This window comes from Mirounga angustirostris, unplaced genomic scaffold, assembly GCF_029215605.1.
Source record: "Mirounga angustirostris isolate CCGP_5_RB_7025 unplaced genomic scaffold, mMirAng1.0.hap1 SCAF_13, whole genome shotgun sequence".
NCBI classification, from domain to species: Eukaryota; Metazoa; Chordata; class Mammalia; order Carnivora; family Phocidae; genus Mirounga; species Mirounga angustirostris.
In genome coordinates, this window is record NW_026991721.1 from 51,638,648 (window position 1) to 51,661,695 (window position 23,048).

The following is a 23,048-nucleotide window of genomic DNA, read 5'->3' on the forward strand; positions in this document are numbered from 1 at the left end:
ATTTCAGCTCAGGTCATGATTTCAGGGTCTTGAGATCAAGCCCCATGTCAGGCTCCAGGCTCTGCGGGGAGTCTGCCTGAGATGCTTTCCCTTTCCCTCAGCCACCCTCTTCAAAGAGATAGATAAATCTTTTTAAATAAGTAAGTAAGTAAATAAATAAATAAATAAAAATCATGCCCTTTCTGACACGGATGGACCTTAAGGGTATTAAGCTAAGTGAAATAACGTAAGATAGACAGGACAAATACACCACGATTTCACTTATGTGTGGAATCTAAAAAACAAAACCAAGACTCACAGACACAGAGACAGACTGGTGGTTGCCAGAGGGGAGGAGTGTTGGTGGGGGTGAAATGGGTGAAGGGAATTAAGGAGTACAAGCTTCTAGTTAAAAATAAGTCATGAGCATGGGGAATATAGTCAATAATATTGTATTAATGCTGTAAAGTGACAGACGGTAACTAGACTTCTCGTGGTGATCATTTCCCGATGTATACAAATGTCAGATCACTGTGTTGTACACCTGAAACTAACATAATATTGTATGTCGATCATAACTCAATTTTTAAAAAGGGCCAAATATCTTAACAGACACTTCACCAAAGATACAGAGATGCCAAATAAGCACATAAAAAGATGTTCCACATCATAGGTCATCAGAGAAATGCAAATTAAAACAAGATGGGTTCTGGCCCAAGATGGCAATGTAGGAAGACCCTGGGCTCACATTCTCCAGACTCACCAAATCTACACCTATTTATAGAGCCATTCCTCCTGAAGAACTAAGGGCTGACTGAACAACTTTTTGCACAACAGAGACCAACTAGAGAACAACATGAAAGACAGAGACAGAAACCAAGGTTCAGAACCCCCACCACCGACTCTTCGAACTGCAGTGGGGAGGAATAGTCCTGAGGGACCATGAGCAGATTTCTCTCCCCTGAGGCACAGAAAAAAAAAAAAATTCATTTCAAAAAAGCAATTACAATATAAAGGAACCAGCCCGAGAACCCTGCCAAACAGCAGGGGTGCTGCTGGAACTTTCTCCAGATAAAGAGGCTGGTAAGCACCCCAGTTTATGGCCCCACCACCCTGACAGCACAGACGAGAGCAGGACCCAGGTACCATGGCTGGCCCGCCCCTTCAGTGATGCCCCGGGCCCCTTGCCCACTCCAGGTTGAGCCATCCCACCAGGGCAGCCCCACCAGAGCACACACCCAGACGCCCCTGGTCAGCCTGTTACAGCTGCAGCCATCTCGCCAAGGTGACACAGTCACAAAGGACCCTGGAACACACCAGGCCCGCACCACTTGGACTCCAGATGGCTTGCTAGGGCACCCCCAGCTCAGAGCACTCCAAGACCTCCTAGCTCACACCTGCTTTGGCCCTAGCCACCCCACCAGGGCACCCCCTACATGGAGTGTCCCAGGACACCCTAGCCCACACCCGGCCTCAGCTCCAGCTGCCCCACCGGGCACCCCAACTTGCCGAGCACCCCGGACACCACAGCTTGCAACCACTTCAGCCTCAGTGGTCCTGCCACGGCACCCTTCGTGCAGAGCACTCTGGGATGCCCTGGACCACATCCTGCCTCGGCTCTAGCCACCCCAAGCTACCCCCTGCACTGAGCGCCCTGGGACCACCCCGGCTTGCACCTGCTTCAGCTACAGCTACCCTGCCAGCGTCTGAAGTGAGTCTCTTGTAGGCAGCATCTAGATGGCTGCCTTGTTTTTGTTTTAGAGAGAGGGAGAGGGAGAGAATCTTAAGGAGGCTCCACGCCCAGTGCAGAACCCAACACCGGGCTTGATCTCACAACACTGAGATCATGACCAGAGCTGACATCAAGAGTCCGAGGCTTAACCGACTGGGCCTCCCAGACACCCTGGGTTTTGTTTGTCCACTTTATTGCACCACCCTATGTCTTGTGATTGCAGTATTTAGGCCAGGTACATTTAAAGTAATTATTTATAGGTACATACTTACTGACATTTTTTAAATTGTTTCTAAAATTGTTTTTATCGTTCTTCTCTGTTCCTCTCTTCTCCTGTACTCCCTCCTTGTGACTGATGACGACCTTCCCTAATGTTAAGCTTGGCTTTCTATTTTTTGTGTATTACGGGTTTTGGGTTTGTGGTAACCATCAGGTTCATATATAACATCCTAAGTATATAGCAGTCTATATTAAGTTGATGGTCACTTAACTTCAAACACATTCTAAAAGAACTTTTTACTCCCACCACGTTTTATGTATATGTTGACACATGCTACATTTTTTACACATAATTTTCTTACTTCTAATTATAGCCTTCCCGCCACCCCCCCCCCCCCCGCCATTTTAAGAAATCTTTTTAATGTTTCTTGTAAGGCCGCTTTAGTGGTGATGAAGTCCTTTAACTTTGTCTGGGAAGCTCTATCTCTCCTTCAATTCTAAATGATAACCTTGCCAGGTAGAGTAGTCTTTATTGTAGGTTTTTTCCTTTCACCACTTTGAAATGAAATCGTGCCACTCCCTTGTGGCCTGCAAACAAAGTGCCCTGGCAGGACCAATGAAGCTCAATTGCATGCAAGCCAGAAGGTCTGGGGTGTCAGTGCAGGGGGAGTCCCGGCGGTAGTGACTGAAGCCAAGGACAGTGCAGGCTGGGGTGTCCCAGGGTGATCCATGCAAATGGAAGCAAGCAAGCAAACAAACAAAAGGTAGGATAACAATACTCAAATAAACTTTAAGACAAAAACTGTGACATGAGAAAAAGAAAGGCATTACATAATGATAAACGGATCAATCCAACAAGAGGATATATCAATTGAAAGTATCTACACAGCCAACGCTGGAGCAGCTGAACAACATGCTATTAACAACCAATGGGTCAATGAAGAAATCAAAGGGGAAATAAAAAAAAATACATGGAGACAAATAAAAATGAAAACAACAGTCCAAAGCCTTTGGGATGCAGCAAAAGCAGTTCTAAAATGGAAGTTTATACTGATATAGGCCTACCTCAAGAAACAAGAAAACTTCCAACCAACAAACTAACCTTACACTTTAAGGAACTAGAAAAAGAACAAAGCCCAAGGTTAGTAAATGGAAAGAAATAATAAAAATCACTGCAGAGATAAATGAAATAGAGACTAAAAAATATATATTGGGGCACCTGGGTGGCTCAGTTGGTTAAGCAACTGCCTTTGGCTCAGGTCATGATCCCAGGGTCCTGGGATCGAGCCCCGCATCGGGCTCCCTGCTCAGCGGGAAGCCTGCTTCTCCCTCTCCCACTCCCCTTGCTTGTGTTCCCACTCTCGCTGTGCCTCTCTCTGTCAAATAAATAAATAAAATCTTTTAAAAAATAATAAAAAGAAAATAAATAATATATATCAATGAAATCAAGAGCTGGTTCTTTAAAAAGATTTTTTAAAAATTGATAAATCTTTACCCAGACTCATCAAGGAAAAAGAGAGAGGATCCAACTAAATAAAATCAGAAGCGAAAGAGAACTAACAACTGACACCACAGAAATACAAAGGATTATAAAAGACTACTACAAAAAATTATATGCCAACAAACGGGACAACCTAGAAGAAACGGATAAATTCCAAGAAACATACCATCTTCCAAAACTGAATCAAGAAGAAACAGAACATGTGAACAGACCAATTACTAATAATAAAATTGAATCAGTAATCAAATAACTACCAACAAAAGTCCAAGACCAGACAGATTCACAAGTGAATTCTACCAAACATTTAAAGAAGAGATAAAATACCTATTTCTCCTCAAACTATTCCAAAAAATACAAGAGGAGGGAAAGCTTCCAAATACATTCTATGACAAAACAACAAAGAAAAAACAAACATATTCTGTGATGGCAGCATTACTGATACCAAAACCAGTCAAAGACACTACAAAAAATGAAAACCCCAGGCCAATATATCTGATGCGCACAGATGCAAAAATCCTCAACCAAGTATGAGCAAACCAATTTAACCATGCATTACAAGGATCATTCACCACAACAAAGTGGGATTTATTCCAGGGTGCACAAATGACACAATATTCACAAATCAATCAAAGTGATACATATTAACAACACAAAAGATAAAAATCTTATGATCATCTCAATAGATGCAGAAAAAGCATCTGGGAAAATTTAACATCTGTTCATGGTAAAAAAAAAAAAAACCTCTCCCTGTGTTAGAACATACCTCAGCATAATAAAGGTCGTATATGAAAAACCCACAGTTAACATCATACTCAATGGGGAAAAACAGAGCCCCTCCTATAAGATCAGGAACAAGACAAGGATGTCCACTCTCACCACTATTATTCAACATGGAACTGAAGTCTTAGCCATGACAATCAGATAAGAAATAAAAAGCATTCAAATCAGTCAGAAGTTAAACTGTCATTATTTGCAGGACCATACTATACATAGAAAATCCTAAAGATGCCATCCTTTCAAAATAACTTATCAGAATAAACTAATTTGGGGCGCCCGGGTGGCTCAGTCAGTTAAGCATCTGCCTTGGGCTCAGGTCATGATCCAGGGTCCTGGGATCAAGTCCCGCATCAGGCTCCTTGCTCTGCGGGGAGCTTGCTTCTCCCTCTACCTGCTGCTCCCCCTGCTTGTGCTCTCTCTCTCCCTCTCCCCCTGTCTCTCTGTGTCAAATAAAGAATCTTTAAAAAAAAGAATAAACTAATTCAGTGAAGTTGCAAATACAAAATACACAGAAATCCACTGCATTTCTATATCCTAATAACAAAGTAGCAGAAAGACAAATTAAGCAAATAATTCTATTTATAACTGCACCAAAAGAATAAAATACCTAGGAATAAACTTAACCGAGAAGGTAAAAGTCCTGTACTCTGAAAACAATAAAACAATCAATGAAAGAAATTGAAGACGACACAAACTGAAAGATATTCCATGTTCATGGATTCAAAAAATTAATATTGTTAACATGTCCACACTGCCCAAAGCAATCTACAGACTCAATGAAATCCCTATCAAAATAGCAAGAGCATGTGTCACAGAACTAGAACAAACAATCCTAAAATTTATAGAGAACCACAAAAGACCCGGAATAACCAAAGCTATCTTGAGAAAGAACAAAGCTGGAGGGATGCATGGGTGGCTCAGTAGGTTAAGTGTCTGCCTTCAGCTCAGGTCATGATCCCAGGGTCTTGGGATTGAGGTCCACGTCGGCCTCCCTGCTCAGCGGGGAGTCTGCTTCTCCCCTTGGCTTGTGCTCGCGTACTCTCTCTCTCTCAAAAATAAATAAATAGGGCGCCTGGGTGGCTCAGTTGGTTAAGCGACTACCTTCGGCTCAGATCATGATCCCAGGGTCCTGGGATCGAGTCCCACATCAGGCTCCCGGCTCAGCGGGAAGCCTGCTTCTCCCTCTCCCACTCCCCCTGCTTGTGTTCCTGCTCTCGCTGTCTCTGTCTCTGTCAAATAAATAAATAAAATCTTTTAAAAAATAAAATTAAATAAATAAATAAAATCTTAAAAAAAAAAAAGCTGGAGACATCACAATCCCAGATTTCAAGATATACTACATAGCTGTAGTAATCTAACCAGAATGACAGTGGCACAAAAATAGACACATAGATCAATGAAACAGAATAGAGAGGCCAAAAATAACCCCACAATTATAGGGTCAATTCATCTATGACAAAGGAAGCAAGAATATACAATGGGGAAAAGTCTTTTCACCAAGAAGTGCTGGAAAAACTGGAGAGCTACATACAAAAGAATGAAACCGGACTATTTCTTACACCATACATAAAAATAAACTCAAAACGGATTGAAGACCTAAATGTGAGACATGAAATGATAAAACTGCTAGAAGAAAATATAGGCAAGTAATTTCTCTGACATCAGCCTCAGTACCATATTTTTAGATATGTCTCCTCCTCAGTCAAGGGGGAACAAAAGCATAAAAAAACCTTTGCAAGCACATCAAAATGAAAAACTTTTGCACACCAAAGGAAACCATCAACAAAACAAAAAGACAACCTAATGAATAGGAGAAGATATTTTCAAATGTTATAGCCTATAAAGGATTAATATAGGATTAAGAAAAGGATTAATATTTATTATATAAATATATAAAAACCTGTACAACTCAACACCAAAAAATAATCCAATTTAAAAATGAGCAGATGACTTAAATAGACATTTTTTCCAAAGAAGACACAGATGGCCAACAGACACATAAAAGATGTTGAATGAGATGCACTCATCATCGGGGAAATGCAAATCAAAACCACAATGAGATACCGTAACCTCACACCTGTCAGAATGGTAGAATCAAAGAGACAAGAAATAAGCACTGGCAAGGATGTGGAGAAAAAGGAACCCTGGTGTACTGTTGGTGGGAATGCAAGCTGGTGCAGCCACTGTGGAAGACAGTATGGACGATCCTCAAAAAATAAATCCAGTAATTCCATACAATGCAGTAATTCCTCTATTGGGTATTTACCCAAAGAAAACAAAAATACTAACTTGAAAAGATATACGCACCCCTAGGTTTATTGCAGCATTATTTACAATAGCCAAGATATGGAAGCAACCAGAGTATCCATCCACAGATGCACAAAGAAGATGTGGTATACACACACAATGGAATATTACTCAGCCATAAGGAAGAGCGAGATCTTGCCATTTACAACAACATGGATGAAACTAGAGGGTATTATGCTAAGTGAAATAAGACAGAGAAAGATAAATACCATATGATTTCTCTTACATGTGGAATCTAGAAAACAAATGAACAAACAAAAGCAGAAAGAGACTCATAAACACAAAGAACAAACTAATGGTTGCCAAGGGGAGGGGTGTGAGAGGATGGGAAAAATGGGTAAAGGGTCCATGGTAGATACAGGCTTCCAGTTATGGAATAAATAAGTCACAGGGATAAAAGGGAATATAATCAATGTATTGTAATAGTGTTACACAGTGACAGATGGAAGCTACACTTGTGAGCATACCATAATGCAGACTTGTCAAATCAGTATTTTGTACATTGTATGTTAACTATATTTCAATAATAAATAAGTACATAAACAGTCAAACTCAGAGAAGCAGAGAACAGTAGTTGATGGGCAGGAGAGAGAAGAAAGTGGTCAAAGGGCACAGAGTTTTAGTTATGCTAGATGAATTCTAGAGATCTACTCTAAAACAATGAGATACTACTACACACCTGTCAGAAGGGTTAAAATCCAGAACACAGAAAACACCAAATGTTGAAAGGATGTGGAACAACAGGAACTCTCATTCATTGCTAGTGGGAATGCAAAATGGTACAGCCACTTTGGAAGACACCTTGGCAGGTTTTTTTCCTTTTTCCATTTTTTTGGGGGGTTTTGGTTTTTTTTTTGTTTTTGGGGTTTTTTTTTTTACCAATTTCTTACAAAACTAAACATACTATTACCATCTGATCCAGCTATCATGCTTCCTGTTATTTACCCAAAGGAGTTGAACCATCACGTCCACACAAAAATCTCTACATGGATGTTTACAGCAACCATATCCTTAATGGCCAAAACCTGGAAGCAACCAGTATGTCTTTGAGTACGTAAATGGATGCACTGTGGTACATCCAGACAATGGAATACTATTCGGCACTAAAAAGAACTGAGCTACCAAGCCGTGAAAAGAGATGGAGGAACCTTAAATGCATACTGCTAAGAGAGAGAAACCAATCTGAAAAATACAAACCAATATGAAACTGTGTGATTCCAACTATATGACACTTGGAAAAGGCAAGAGTATGGAGACCATGAAAAGATCAGTGAACTGGAGGGGGGACAAAGAGGCAGAGCACAGTGGATTTTCAGGGCAGTGAAAATATTCTGTATGATACCATAGCGATGGATACATGTCCTTAGACATTTGTCCAAACCAACACAATGTAAATGCCAAGAGTGAATATAAACTATGGACTTTGGAGGATTATGATGGGTCAGTGTAGGTTCATCCTTGGTTTAAAAAAAAAAGTACTCTTCTGGTGAGTGATGTTGATAATGGGAGAGGCAATGTAACTGTGAGGACAGAAAGTGTATGGTAAATCTTGATACCTTCCCTCTCAGTTTTGTCATAAACCTATAATTGCCCTTAAAAAAAAAAAAGTCTTAAAATGAGAGGGAAGAGGGATTCTGGGAAGATGGCACAGTAGTTAAGTATCAGGAAACAGTCTCCCCACCTAGACAACAACTGCACTGGCAGAATCTAATGTTGATGATTTGAACACTCTGGAGTCCTTTGAAAGCTTGCAACTTGGCGGGGAAGACTTCCACTGTACATCGCTGTCCATTTCACCTCCTAGCACAGTGGCCGTTACCCATCCCCACCCCCCAGCCAAATGGCAGGCAGGTAGCTGTGTATGTTCCTAAAACAGCTTACACATAGCCTGCAGGACCAGGGTGGGTAAAAAGTACTCTATCTCCCAAATACTGGGGATCTATGCTCTGAGTCCTGCTTCTGATCACGGAGGTGCAAAGAGGCAGGCAGGCACTGAGAGAGCGCGCGCGCACACACACACACACCCAGTACACACACACACACACACACACACACCCCAGTATTGTTGCAAGGCCCTCCACCTCAAGCTGAAGTGACCGCCAAGAGATTTAAAGGGCCAGCACTCCTCCACCCTCCTCTCCTTTTTAACCTTTCACATTTCAGAAGCCAGACATTAAAGACTAGAACATTCAGAAACTGCATATACAGGGAAAATCAGAAAGTGACTGCACATGCCCAAGGAAAGGCTCCGAAAAGAAAAAGAAGACATTTCATTGACACCTCAGGCTGATCTTCAACACAGAGACAGCCTACAACAATTAAAAAAACAAAAAACAAACGAACCCACGGCAAACAATAGGGAAGGGGGAGAATCTGATTTCCAGAGTTTTATTAAAATCAAATGTCCAGAGTTCAACAAAGAATGAGAAGACATACAAAGAAACAGGAAAGTGTGGCCCATTCAGAGGGAAAAAAAATAATCCAACAAAATCTGTCCCCGAGAAAGACTTAAGGGCCAATGAATCAGACAAAGACTTTGAAATATCAGTCCTAAAGATGATTAAAGAACTAAAGGACAGGGCGCATGGGTGGCTCAGTCAGTGAAGCATCTGACTCCTGAACTCAAACGGCTTTGTCTTACTTAACCCAGGCACCCCAGGTGATTAATACATTTTTAAAAATTACTGATTTAGGGGCACCTGAGTGGCTCAGTCCATTAAGCATCTGCCTTCGGCTCAGGTCATGATCCCAGAGTCCTGGGATTGAGCCCCAAGTCTGGCTCCCTGCTCAGTGGGGAGTTTGCCTCTCCCTCTCCCTCTGCCCCTCCCCCCTGCTCATGCTCCCTCTCACTTGCTCTCATTCACTCAAATAAATAAAATCTTAAAAAAAAAAAGGAATTACTGATTTGTTTTTTGGGCATACAGAGTATAAAGAAGTAATTTTGCAACATCAACAACCAAAACAGGTGTGATGGAACTGTAAAGGAGCAGTTTTGTATGTTATTGAAATTAAGCTGTTATAAATTAAAATTGTAATGTTCTAAATTTAGAATGTTAAATGTAATCCACATGGTAACAACAAAGAAAACAACTATACAATATACATGCAAGGAAATTAAGAATTTAAACATTTCACTATGAAAAATCAACTGGACAGAGAAGACGACAGCAATGCAGGATATTAGGGACAAAAAAGTTACAGGGTATGTAAAAGCCAAATAGCGCAGTGACAGAAGTCCCTCCTGATCGATAAGTACTGCAAAAACAGATCAAATTCTGCAATCAAAAAATAAAGATTGGGAGGATGGATAAAAATACACAATCCAATTCTAGGCTGTCTGTGAGGGACTGAGTTGCAATCCAAAGACACAAACAGGTGGAAAGTGAAGGGCTGGAAAAGGATACTCCATGCAAATGCAAACCAGAACAGGGCAGATTTTCCCTGTATATGCAGGCAACTAATATCAGACACAATAGACTTTAAAATCAAAAAAGCTTGTTACAAGAGACAAAAAAGGCATTATATAATGATAAAAAGCTCAATACAGCAAAAAGATAACAATTATAAACATTTACACACCAAATGGCAGGCCATCAAAATATATGAAACAGGGGCGCCTGGGTGGCTCAGTCGTTGGGCGTCTGCCTTCGGCTCAGGTCATGGTTCCAGGGTCCTGGGATCAAGCCCCACATTGGGCTCCCTGCTCTGTGGGAAGCCTGCTTCTCCCTCTCCCACTCCCCCTGCTTGTGTTCCTGCTCTCACTGTGTCTCTCTCTGTCAAATGAATAAACAAAATCTTTAAAATATATATATAAATAAAATATAGAGAGAGAGAGATGATACAAAAACAGAGAATTTAGAGGGAGAAATAGACATTTCTACGGTAACGGTTGGAGACCTCAATGCCCCATCCACAATCACAGAACAACCAGAAAGAAGGAAAGGAAATAGAGGACTTAACAAAATAACCACCTAGATGTAACAGACATGTACAGAACACTCCACCCAAAGCAGCAGAATACACATTCTTCTCAAGTGCACCTGAGATACTTGCCAGAAAGACTATAATGAGGCCACAAATTAAGCCTCAGATTTTAAAAGGTAAGTATCAAAAGTATCTTCTCTGACCACACCTGGATAAACAGAATTCAGTAACATAAAGAAAACTAGAGGGGCGCCTGGATGGCTCAGTCGTTAAGCGTCTGCCTTCAGCTCAGGTCATGATCCCAGGGTCCTGGGATCGAGCCCCGCATCAGGCTCCCTGCTCCGCGGGGAAGCCTGCTTCTCCCTCTCCCACTCCTCCTGCTTGTGTTCCCTCTCTCGCGGTCTCTCTCTCTGTCAAATAAATAAATAAAATCTTAAAAAAAAAAAAAAAACTAGAAAATCACAAAATTGTGAAAATTAAACAACACTTTTTTTTGTTTCTTTTTTTTTAGAGGTGGGAAGAGAGAAAGCGTGACAGAAGGGCGGGGAGGGGCAGAGGAAGAGGGAGAATCTGAAATAGGCTCCATGCCCAGCAGAAGCCCTACTCAGGGCTCAATTTCTCAACCCTAAGATCATGACCTGAGCCAAAATCAGGAGCTGGACGCTTAAACAACTGTGCCACCCAGGCACCCCTAAACAACAAACTTTTTAACAACCAAATATCAAAGAAGAAATCACAAGGAAAATAAGAAACTACTTAAATACAAATGAAAACAAAAACACAACATACCAAAGCTTATGGGATACAGCAAAGGTAGTGATAAGGGGAAACACAGCTACAAATGCTCATACTAAAAAACAAGAAAGATCTCAAATCGACAACCTATATTCACAACTTAAAGAAATAGAAAAAGAAGAACAAACTAAACCCAAAGCTAGAAGAAGGAAATAAAGGATTAGAGCAGAGAAAATTAAAACAGAGAACAGAAAAATAGGGGGAAAAAAACAAGCCAAAAGTTGGTCTTCAAAAAGAGCAACAAAATTAATTAACCAACATTTATGGGACACCTGTGTGGCTCAGTAGGTTAAAAGTCTGCCTTCAACTCAGGTCATGATCCTAGGGTCCCGGGATTGAGTCCTCCATTGGGTTCCTTGCTCAGCGGGAAGCCTGCCACTCCTGCTTGTGTACTCTCTTTGACAAATAAATAAAACCTTAAAAAAAATTAACAAATGTTTAGCTAGATGAACTAAGGAAAAAAGACTCAATTACTAAAATCAGAAATTAACATGGGGACATCAGTATCAATTCCATAGAAATAAAAAGGATAATAAAAGAGTAGTATGAATAGTAGTCTGAATAGACCTAAACTAGTAAGGAGGCTGAATCAGTGATCAAAAATCTCCCAACAAAGAAAAATCCTGGACCTCAGGGCTCTCAAGTGAATTTACCAATCTTTAAAGAACTAATACCAATCTTTTCTAAACTTTTCAAAAAAAACTGAAAAGCAAGGAACACTTCCTACTTATTCTATGAGGTCAGCATAACTCTGACACCAAAGCCAGACAGAGACACACTACAAGAAAACTACAGACTGATCTCCTTTATGAATGCTGATGCAAAAATCCTCAACAAAATATAAGCAAACAGAATTCAGCAGCACATTAAAAGCAGTATACACCAGGGCACCTGGCTGGCTCAGTTGGAAGAACATGTTATTCTTGATCTTGGGGTTGTGAGTTTGAGCCCCATGCTCAGTGGGGTTGTGAGTCTGACACCCCATGTAGAGATTACTTAAACAAACTTTAAAAATTAAAAAAATGGTGAAATGTACTATTAAAAAACAAATAAAATTAGCAATAAAAGCAGTATATACCATGACCAAGTAGCATTTATTCCTGGAAAGCAAGGATGGTTCAACATACAAAATAATTAATGTAATATATATATACATCACCAAAATAAAGAACCACATGATCACTTCAATTGATATAGAAAAAGCAACTGACAAAAGTCAACACACTTTTATGATAAAAACACCCTACACAATAGAAATTGTGGAAATTACCTCCACATAATAAAAACCATATATTAAAAAATCCATAGCAAATATAATACTCAGTGGTGAAAGTCTAAAAGCTGTTCCTCAAGATCAGGAACAATGCAAGGATGCCTAATTTCACCCCTTCTAATCAACACAGGACTAGAAGGTCTAGCCAGAGCAATTAGGCAAAAACTAAATAAACAGAAGTAAAATTATCTGTCTGCAAAGGATATAATCTTGTATGTAGAAAATCCTAAAGACCACATAAAAGGTGTTAGAACTAACAATTCAGCAAAGTAGCAGGATACAAAGTCAACACGCAAGAACCAGCTACATTTATACCCCAACAATGAACAATCCAAAAAAATTCCAAAACAATTTTTTTTTTTGAAGATTTTATTTATTCATTTTAGACACAGAGATAGAGAGAGAGCATGAGCAGGGGAGAAGCAGAGGGAGAGGGAGAAGCAGGCTTCCCGCCGAGGAGGGAGCCCGATGTGGGGCTCGATCCCAGGACCCTGGGATCATGACCTGAGCCGAAGGCAGACATTTAACCATCTGAGCCACCCAGGCGCCCCCCAAAACAATTTCAATTACAATAGCATTAAAAAGAGGGAAAGGATTGCACATGAAAACTACAAACATTGCTTAAAGAATTAGAAGCATAAATAAATGGAAACATATTCCATGTTCATGGATTAGAAGAGTTAATATTGTCAAAATGTCCTTATTTCCCATTATTGATCTATCGATTCAATGCAATCCCTATGAAAATCCAATGACATTTTTTGCAGGAACAGAAAAACATTCTAAAATCCATATGGAATCCCAAAGGATCACAAATAATGAAGAACAATCTGGAAAAAGATGAACAGAACTGGAGGACTCCTACTTTCTGATGTTAAAACCTACTACACAAAGTGACAGTCGTCAAAATAATGTGGTACTGGCATAAAGACAGACACAGAGATCAGCGGAATGGAATACAGAGCCCAGAAATAAACCCTCACAAACATGGTCAAGCGTTTTTTGACAAGGTGCCAAGATCATTCAATGGGGGAAAGGACAAATCAAGAAATGGCGCTGGGCAAACTAAATGTCCATAAGCAGAAGAATGAAGTTGGACCCTTACCTAACACCATGTACAAAACTCAGAATGGATCAAGGACTTAAATTTACAATCCAAAACAACAAAACATGGCACAAAAGCTTCACATTGGATTGGATAATGATCTAAGAGAAGACACCAAAGGCACAGACAACAACAAAATTACACAAACTGGACCTCATGAAAGTTTAAAAATTTATACATAAAGACACCATTCAGGGTTTCACTTCAAGATGGAAGGATGCTGGATTCAACTCCTCTCACAGAACACTAAACATCCAGCTATCTATGGAACATTTCCCTTTGAAAGAAATCTAAGAACTAGCTGAGCAACTCCTACACATCAGGCAAATCAGAAAAAACACAATGAAATGGGTAGGAGAGGTGGAGATACAATTTCACCAGAAACCCCACCCCTAGCATAGTGACCCACCGTCGGGAGGGAAATCACAACTACCAGCTTCTCCCTGAGGAGGGAAGGGTATGAATCCCACTTCTGGCACCCTAACTTTTAAGACTTAAGGGATAGGCCCCAAAGTATCTACCTTTGAGTGTCAACAGGGCTAATGCCCACAAGACCAACAATACTACAGAACTGAGAAACAGTACTTAAACTGCTTGAATGGACCCACCATGGAGCCAGGACAGAGGCAACTGACTGAATCAAGCCCAGTCTTTCTGTGAAAAAGGTCCATTTGTCTGTCTTAAAAGTTCAGCCTGAGTGTGCGCTTCTAATTTAACGTATATGTAGGGCCAACTGAAATACTTTCCAAAGCCTGCAGAGGCTAACAGGTGTCATCTTTGCACTCTCCCTCTGCCTCAATCCAGGTTGCCAGTGTCTCCCAGAAAAGAGCTTATGAACACATCTGCAGCCCTGGTTTTTGCAGTTGCCACCCAGGGAACACCCCTTGAATGTCTGGTTCTGGTGGCCAGTGAAGATTACACTTTCAGATCACATAGCACTGTAACAAACAGGAAACAGGTGGGTTACCGTACCAGGGAACAGCAGAGAGGCAGCAGACAGAAATGCACAGTCCTTCCAAGAAAGAGGACTATTAGGTTATCTTCAAAGATGCAAATGCCCATCTCCCAGTCTTCCCCTGAAAGAGGTTTATTTGCATACTTTAAAAGCTGCTACCTGAGGTTCTGGTTTCCAGTAAGCCCTGCATCTAGCTGCTGCCTGAAATCCTCCCCTTTAGGACACTGATAGGTCTTGGGCATAGTCTGAACTACTGAAAGGCACTAAGAACAAAGTAGGCTGCTTAGACAATCACAATGGTTTGAGAGACAGCCAAAAGCAAGGGCAAGGATGAACAAAAAGGTTCATCTACATAACACCACTCCTTCAAGACTGGGAGAGGTAGTTGTTTTATCTAATGCATGCAAACCAACAAAGACAGTTGAGGATGAAGAAGAAACAGAGAACTATATTCCAAATGAAAGAACAAGAAAAAACCTCAAACAAAATGGAGACAAGTGATTTACCAGAGAGTTCAAAACAATAAGCATAAAGATGCTCACCAAGGCAAGGAGAACAGTGCATGAACAAACTGACAACGTGAACAAAAACAAAGAAAATATAAGTACCAAGCAGAAATCACAAAATTGAAGAACACAGTAAGTGTAGTGAAAAACACAACAGAAGGATCCGACAGCAGATTAGACCAAGCAGAAGAAATCACTTAGCAAACTCGAAGACAGGGCAGTGGAATTCATCCAATCAGAGCAGTTAAAAAAGAATGAAAAAGAGTGAAGATAGCCTAAAGGAGTAATGGGGACAAAATTAAGCAGACCAATATTCACAATATAAAGTGACCCAAAAGGAGGAGAGAGAGAAAGAGATGTAAAACTTATTTGATGAGGGGCGCCTAGGTAGCTCAGTCAGTTAACCATCTGCCTTTGGCTCAGGTCATGATCTCAGGGTCCTGGGATCGACCCATCAGGCTCCCTGTTCGGCGGGGAGTCTGCTTCTCCCTCTCCCTCTGCCTTCCAGTTCACCTGCTTGTGCACTCACGCACACGCTCTCTCTCTCTGGCAAATAAGTAAATTTAAAAAAAAAAAAAAGAAAAAGAGAAAAACCCTCAAAAAAAAAAACAAACTTATTTGATGAAATAATAGCTGAAAACTTCCTTAATCTGGGGAAGGAAACAGACCTCCAGATCTGGGAGCCAAGAATGTTCAAAATAAAATTAATTCAGAAACCCACACTAACACTCTATAATTAAGTTGCCAAAAGTTAAAAACAAAAAGAGAACCTTAAGAGTGGCTAGAAGAAAACAACTTGTTACATACAAGGGAACCCTCATAAGTATATCAGCATATTTTCTGTAAAAATTTTGCAGACTAGAAGGGACTGGTTTCCTTTCAGCCGAAAGGAAACTTCCAACCAAGAATACTCTACCCAGTAACATGTTAGAACAGATTAACATAACAGTCATATACAGAACATTCTAGCAAAAAGCAACAGAATACATATTATACTCAAGCTCGCATGGTACATTCTCCAGAACAAATCATATATTAGGTCACAAGTCTTAATAAACTTAAGACTAAAATCATATCAAGCATCTTTTCTGACCACAATGGTATGAAACCAGCAATGACCTACAAGAAAAAAAACAGAAAATTCACAAATATGTGGTGACTAAACAACATACTACTGAACAACCAATGGGTTAAAGAAGAAATCAAAAGAAATCAAAAAATACCCTGAGACAAATGAAAATGTAAATATAGCATACTAAATGTTATAGGATGCAGGAAAAGCAATTCTAAAAGGGAAAATCATAGTGATACATGTCTTACATTTAAGACATGAGAAAGATCTCAAATAAATTAACTTTATATCTCAAGGAACTAGAAAAGAACGAAGCCCAAAAATAGAAAGGAAATAAAGATCAGAACAAAAATAAATGAAATGGAGACTAAAAATACAATAGCAACAATCAATAAAACTAAGTTTTGTTTTGTTTTTTTTAAAGAAAAACAAAATAGACAAACCCTTAGCTACACTAAGAAAAAATGAGAAAGGACACAAATAAAATCAGAAGTGAAAAAGACATTACAACTGATACCACACAAATATAAAAGATCATAAGATACTACTATGAACAATTATACTCCAACAAATTGGACAACCTGGAAGAAATGGAGAAATTCTTAGAAACATACAAACTGTCGGGGCGCTTGGGTGGCTCAGTCATTGAGCGTCTGCCTTCAGCTCAGGTCATGATCCCAGGGTCCTGGGATCGAGCCCCACATCGGGCTCCCCAGTCCACAGGAAGCCTGCTTCTCCCCCTCCCACTCTCCCTGCTTGTATTCCCTCTCTCGCTGTGTCTCTCTCTGTCAAATAAACAAAATCTTTAAAAAAAAAAAAAAAAGAAAGAAACATACAAGCTGTCAAGAGTGAATCATAAAGAAGTAGAAAATCTGAACAGACTGATTACTAGTAAGGACACTGATTCAGTAATTAAAAATCTCCCAACAAACAAAAAACCAGGACCAGACGGCTTCACTGGTGAATTCCTCCCAACATTCAAAGAAGAATTAATACCAAGCCTTCTCAAACTCTCCCAAAAAAAAGAAGGTATACTCCAAACTCTTTATAAGGCCAGCGTTACCCTAATACCAAAATCACACAATGACAAGAAAATTGCAGGCCAATATCCCTGATGAACACAGATACAAAAATCCTCAACAAAATACTAGCAAACCAAATTCAACAATACACAAAAAGGTTCATAGAACATGATCAAGCAGGATTTATTGGAGGGATGCAAAGATGGTTCAACATCCACAAAGCAATCAATGTAGTACACTACATTAACAAAATGAAGGATAAAAATCATATGATCATCTCAAAAGATTCATGAAACTCAATATCCATTTATGTTTAATAAAAACTCTCAAAAATAGTAGGTATAGAAGAAACATACCTCAACATAATAAAGGCCATCTATGACAAGTCCAGAGCTAACAACACATTCAGTGGTGAAAACCTGAAAGCTTTTCCCCTAAGATCAGGAACAAGATAAGATGTCCATTCTCATCACTTTTATTCAACATAGTATTGGAAGTCCTAGCTAGTAATTAGGCAAGAAAAAGAAAAGGCATCATAATTGGAAGGGAAGAAATAAAACTGTCTCTATTGTTGAAGACATGATATTACATATAAAAAAAAAACCCTAGACTCCACCAAAAAATTCTTAGAATAAACGAATTCAGTAACGTTGCAGGATACAAAAATCTGTTGCATTTCAATACAGGATAACGAACCATAAGAAAGATAAATTTAAAAATCCCATTTACGGGTGCCTGGGTGGCTCAGTTGGTTAAGCGACTGCCTTCGCCTCAGGTCATGATCTTGGAGTCCCCGGATCGAGTCCCGCATCGGGCTCCCTGCTCGGCAGGGAGTCTGCTTCTCCTTCTGACCCTCCCCCCTCTCATGTGCTCTCTCTTTCTCATCCTCTCTCTCAAATAAATAAATAAAATCTTTAAAAAAAAAAAAAATCCCATTTACAATTGCATCAAATTTAACCAAGAAGGTGAAAGACCTGTACAGAAGTCCCCACTTACCTGCAGGAGATACATTCCAAGAGTCCCAATGGCTGCTTGAAACTATAAATGGTACCAATCCTATACAAAGACACACACACACACACACACACACACACACACTGTTCTCTCCTATACATACCTATGATAAAGTTTATTTTATAAATTTATTTCTTTATAAATAAGGCATTGCAAGACATTAGCAATAATTAATAATAAAATGTAACAACATACTGTAATAAAGGTCATGTGAACATGGTCTCTCTCTCAAAATATTCACCCTTCTTCTCCTTATGATGTGAGATGATAAAATGCCTATGTGATGAGATGAAGCAAACTGAATGAGGTAGTCACTGTGATGTACAGTTAGGCCACTACCCTGGTCTTCTCACAACAAGGTAAAGAGATGAAAGATGAGAGAGATTAAAGAAGATGCAAATAAATGGAACGGTATTCTATGTTCATGGATTGGAAGAATTAATACTGTTAAAATGTCCATACTTCCCAAAACAATCTAAAATTCAATACAATCCTTATCTAATTGACAATAGCATTTTTCACTGAAATAAAACAAACTACCCTAAAATTTGTAATGGAGCTACAAAAGACCTCAAATAGCCAAAGCAATTTTAAAAAAGAAAAAGCTGGAGGCATCATAATTCTGGATTTCAAACTACATTACAAAACTATAGTAGTCAGGGGCGCCTGGGTGGCTCAGTCGTTAAGCGTCTGCCTTCGGCTCAGGTCATGATCCCGGGGTCCTGGGATCCAGCCCCGCATCGGGCTCCCTGCTCGGCGGGAAGCCTGCTTCTCCCTCTCCCACTTCCCCTGCTTGTGTTCCCTCTCTCACTGTGTCTCTCTCTGTCAAATAAATAAAATCTTAAAAAAAAAAAAAAAAACTATAGTAGTCAAAAACAATATGGTACTGGCATAAAAAAACAGACTGATGCAACACAAGAGAGTGCCCCAAAATAAACCCGTGCTTATATGGTCAATTAATATACAAAAAAGGAGCCCAGAATACACAGTGGGGAAAGGACAGTCTCTTCAATAAATGATGTTGGGAAAACTGGAGACCCACATGCAAAGGAATGAAACTGCACTTTCTTACACCATACCAAAAAACCAACTCAAAATGGATTAAAGACTTGAACATAAGACTTGAAACCATACAATTCCCATAAGAAAACAAAGTCTGTAAGCTACTTGACATCATCTTGACAATGATTTTTTGGATCTGACACTAAAAATAAAGATGACAAAAGAAAAATAAACAAGTGGGACTACATCAAATTGAAAAGCTCCTGCACATCAAAGGAAACCATCAACAAAAGGATCACATGACATCCTACAAAAATGAGAGAAAATATTTGCAAATCATCTTTCTGATAAGGGGCTAATAAAATCCAAAATATATAAAGAACTCACACAACTCAACAGGAAAAAAGCAATCCTACTAAAAAACAGGCAGAGGATCTCAACAGACCATTTTTCCAAAGAAGATGGCCCACAGGTACATGAAAAGTTGCTCAACATCACTATCATTAGGGAAATCAAATCCACAATAAGATACCACCTAACACCTGTTAGAATGGCTATCTCAGAGACAAGAAATAACAAGTGTTGGCAAGGATGTGGAACAAAAGGGAATGTAAATTGGTATAACTTGATGGGAATGTAAACTGGTATAACTACTCTAGAAAACAGTATGGAGGTTCTTCAAAAAATTAAAAATAGAGAATTACTTTATGATCCAGCATTTCCACTTTAGAGTGTTTATCCAAAGAAAACAAAAACACTAACTTGAAAAGATATATGCAACCCCATGTTCAGTGCAGCATTATTTACAATAGCCAAGATATGGAAACAACCTAAGTGTCCACTGACAAATGAATGGCTAAAGAAAATACACTTATTCCTTATATACATAATGCAATATTACTCAGCCACGAGAATGAAGGAAATCCTGCAATTTGTCACAATTGGATGAACCTAGAGGGCATTATACAAAATAAGTTAGACAGAAAAACACAAATACTGTGTGATCTCACTTATATGTGGAATCTAACAAAACAGAACAAAACAATGATAGATACAGGTAATGGACTGGTGGTTGCGGGGGGCAAAACAGGTGAAGATGGTCAAGGTAAAGAGGTACATACTTACAGTTATATAACAAGTCCTGGGATGTAATGTATAGCACATGATTGCAGTTAATAATACCATACTGTATATCTGAAAGTTGCTAAGAGAGTAAATCTTAAAAGTCCTCATTACAAGAAAGAAAAATTTTAACTGTGTGTGGTGATGGATGTTAACAAGACTTATTGTGGTGATCATTTCATGATATATACACATATCAGATATGTTGTATGCCCAAAATTAATACAATGTCAAATAGAGCTCAATAAAATAAATAAATGCAACCTCTTTTAACAACAAAAAATTAAAAAGACTATCCAGAACAAAAAGGCAACCCACAGTATGAAAGAAATATTTGCAAATCATGTATCTGAGAAGAGATTAATATTCAGAATATAGAGAGAACCCCTACCTAAAATTCAACAAAAAAAAAAAAAACCTAATTCAAAATGGAAAAGGACCAAAGTAGACACTTCTCCAAAGAAGATATACAAATGGCCAAGGAGCACATGAAAAGATGCTCAACATCACTAATCATTAGAAAAATGCAAATCAAAATTACAATGGGATACCACCTCACACCCAATGGGATGGCTACTATCAATAAAACAGAGGGGCACCTCCGTGGCTCAGTCAGTTAAGCGACCACTTCTTGATTTTGGCTCAGGTCTTGATCTCAGAGTCCCGCCTTGGGCTCTGCACTGGGCATGGAGCCTGCTTAAGATTCTCTCTCTGCCCCTCCCTCTGCTCTCTTAAAAAGAAAGAAAAAAAGGGACGCCTGGGTGGCTCAGTCGTTAAGCATCTGCCTTCGGCTCAGGTCATGATCCCAGGGTCCTGGGATTGAGCCCCACATCGGGCTCCCTACTCAGCAGGAAGCCTGCTTCTCCCTCTCCCACTCCCCTTGCTTGTGTTCCTTCTCTCGCTTTGTCTCTGTCAAATAAATAAATAAAATCTTAAAAAAAAAAAAAGAAAAGAAAAAAAAACACAAATGTTGGCAAGGATGTGGAGAAACTAGAACCCATGTGCACTGTTGGTGAGAATGTAAAGTGGTGTAGCCACTGTGGAAAACATGGAGGTTCCTCAAAAAGTTAATCATAGAACTACCCTACGACCCAGGAATTCCACTTCTGGATATATACCCAAAAGAATAGAAAGCAGGATCCCAGAGAGCTATTTGAACTGGCCAAAATGTAAAAGCAATATTTGGGTTGCCAGTATAATGGGGTTTCCAGAGCCTGGGGGAAGGGAGAATGGGAATATGAGAAGTTATTGTTTAGCAAGTGTAGAATTTCAGATTTACAAGATGAAAAGTTACACGGTGGAAATGGTTGCACAACAATGTGAATGTATTTAATACCACTGAACTGTACAATTAAAATGGTTAATATGGTAAATTTTATGTGCATTTTTTTTAAGATTTTTTATTTTTTATTTGACAGAGAGAGCACAAGCAGGGGGGAGCGGCAGGCAGAGGGAGAGGGAGAAGCAGGCTTCCCACTGAGCAGGGAGCCCGATGCAGGGCTCGATCCCAGGACCCTGGGATCATGACCTGAGCCGAAGGCAGACGCTTAACCGTCTGAGCCATCCAGGCGCCACACACACAAAAACTGGGGAAAAAAAGATGTCTACTTCTGTGACTGAAATCTTGAGTGATTTTTAATCAAGCCTGAAGTTAGATAGGTAGCCATTGCCAATAAAGATTTTGTTTTAATAAGGGGGCAGGGAATGCCTAATACCAGGGTGAGTGGAAAACACAATCCATCCCCTTGGACTCCAGGGAAAAAAAATCAGTGATGCTGACCAACCCAGCGTAGACCCCCTTCCACTATAGCCCAGTCCCTGAAGTCCCATCTCAAGTTCCCACCCAGTCTTGACCTACTGCCTTGTCAATGGCCTGGAGCCCTCAGGGACCACTCACCATCATGTACCCACAAACCTCAGGGAATTATGCCATCAATGCAAAGGGGGACCCACCCTCTCCAATCCCCCACTACCCTCTCCAACCCCTCATCCCCCCCATACACCAGGGAGCCCAAAGTAGAGAAGGAGGGGCAGATGGGAAATTCAAAAGCAGCACCTACTCAGAAGCCATGAATAAGGCCTGAAGGATGCTGTTCACGTAGCATGTGTTGCCCAGATTGATTAAACCAATCTTGCCCGTGTCTGACTTGGCCATGAGCCGGGGATAGAAACCAGCCAGCTCACTCTTCTGCGAGGTCCAGGCATCCTGCCCCAGCAGCTGCTTGATGCGGTCCTCACTGGGAACATGGAGGTCCTGAGGAGGGAAGAAGGCAGCAGGATGGTGGGGACCATGGTCAGCTCTAAAAATATCACTTCCTCTGGGAAGCCTTCTTGGACTACAGCCTACCCCACCCCACCCAAGCACACTGTCCCACAAATGTCCCAGATATACGTGTTAACAGCCTTCTGCTTCCACACTTATTCTAGGTTCTCCTTTTGACACGTGGGCCTTCTATATCACCTTTCATGTCACAACTGCTTTGGGAAGGTGTAAAATGTCCATTTCGTAGATGAAAAAACAAAGACTCAAAGAAAAGAATTTCCCAGGGACATACAGACAATAAACAAAAAATCCATTTATTCTTAGGGGAGCCCAGGGTATGACAGACTCTAAGCAATGACAATACAGGCCCACCATCCAGATCCAACAATGTCAAGATCTCAGGCCTTGTCCTGACTCTTGTCCTAACTAACTGCCTGGCAATGGTCAGTGAGCCTCTCTGACTCCATTTCCTCATCTGTC

At 40.2% G+C, this 23,048-nt stretch overlaps 1 protein-coding gene across 1 annotated transcript in view; it reads right to left on the reverse strand.

Moving 5' to 3' along the window:
• The window catches only part of USP35 (ubiquitin specific peptidase 35), a 52,875-nt gene that overhangs the window by 13,191 nt on the left and 16,636 nt on the right, over nt 1–23,048 (reverse strand). The window contains exon 7 of the mRNA XM_045894507.3: nt 22,366–22,559. Coding sequence (XP_045750463.2) covers nt 22,366–22,559 — 194 coding nt within the window. The remainder of the gene's footprint in view (nt 1–22,365; nt 22,560–23,048) is intronic.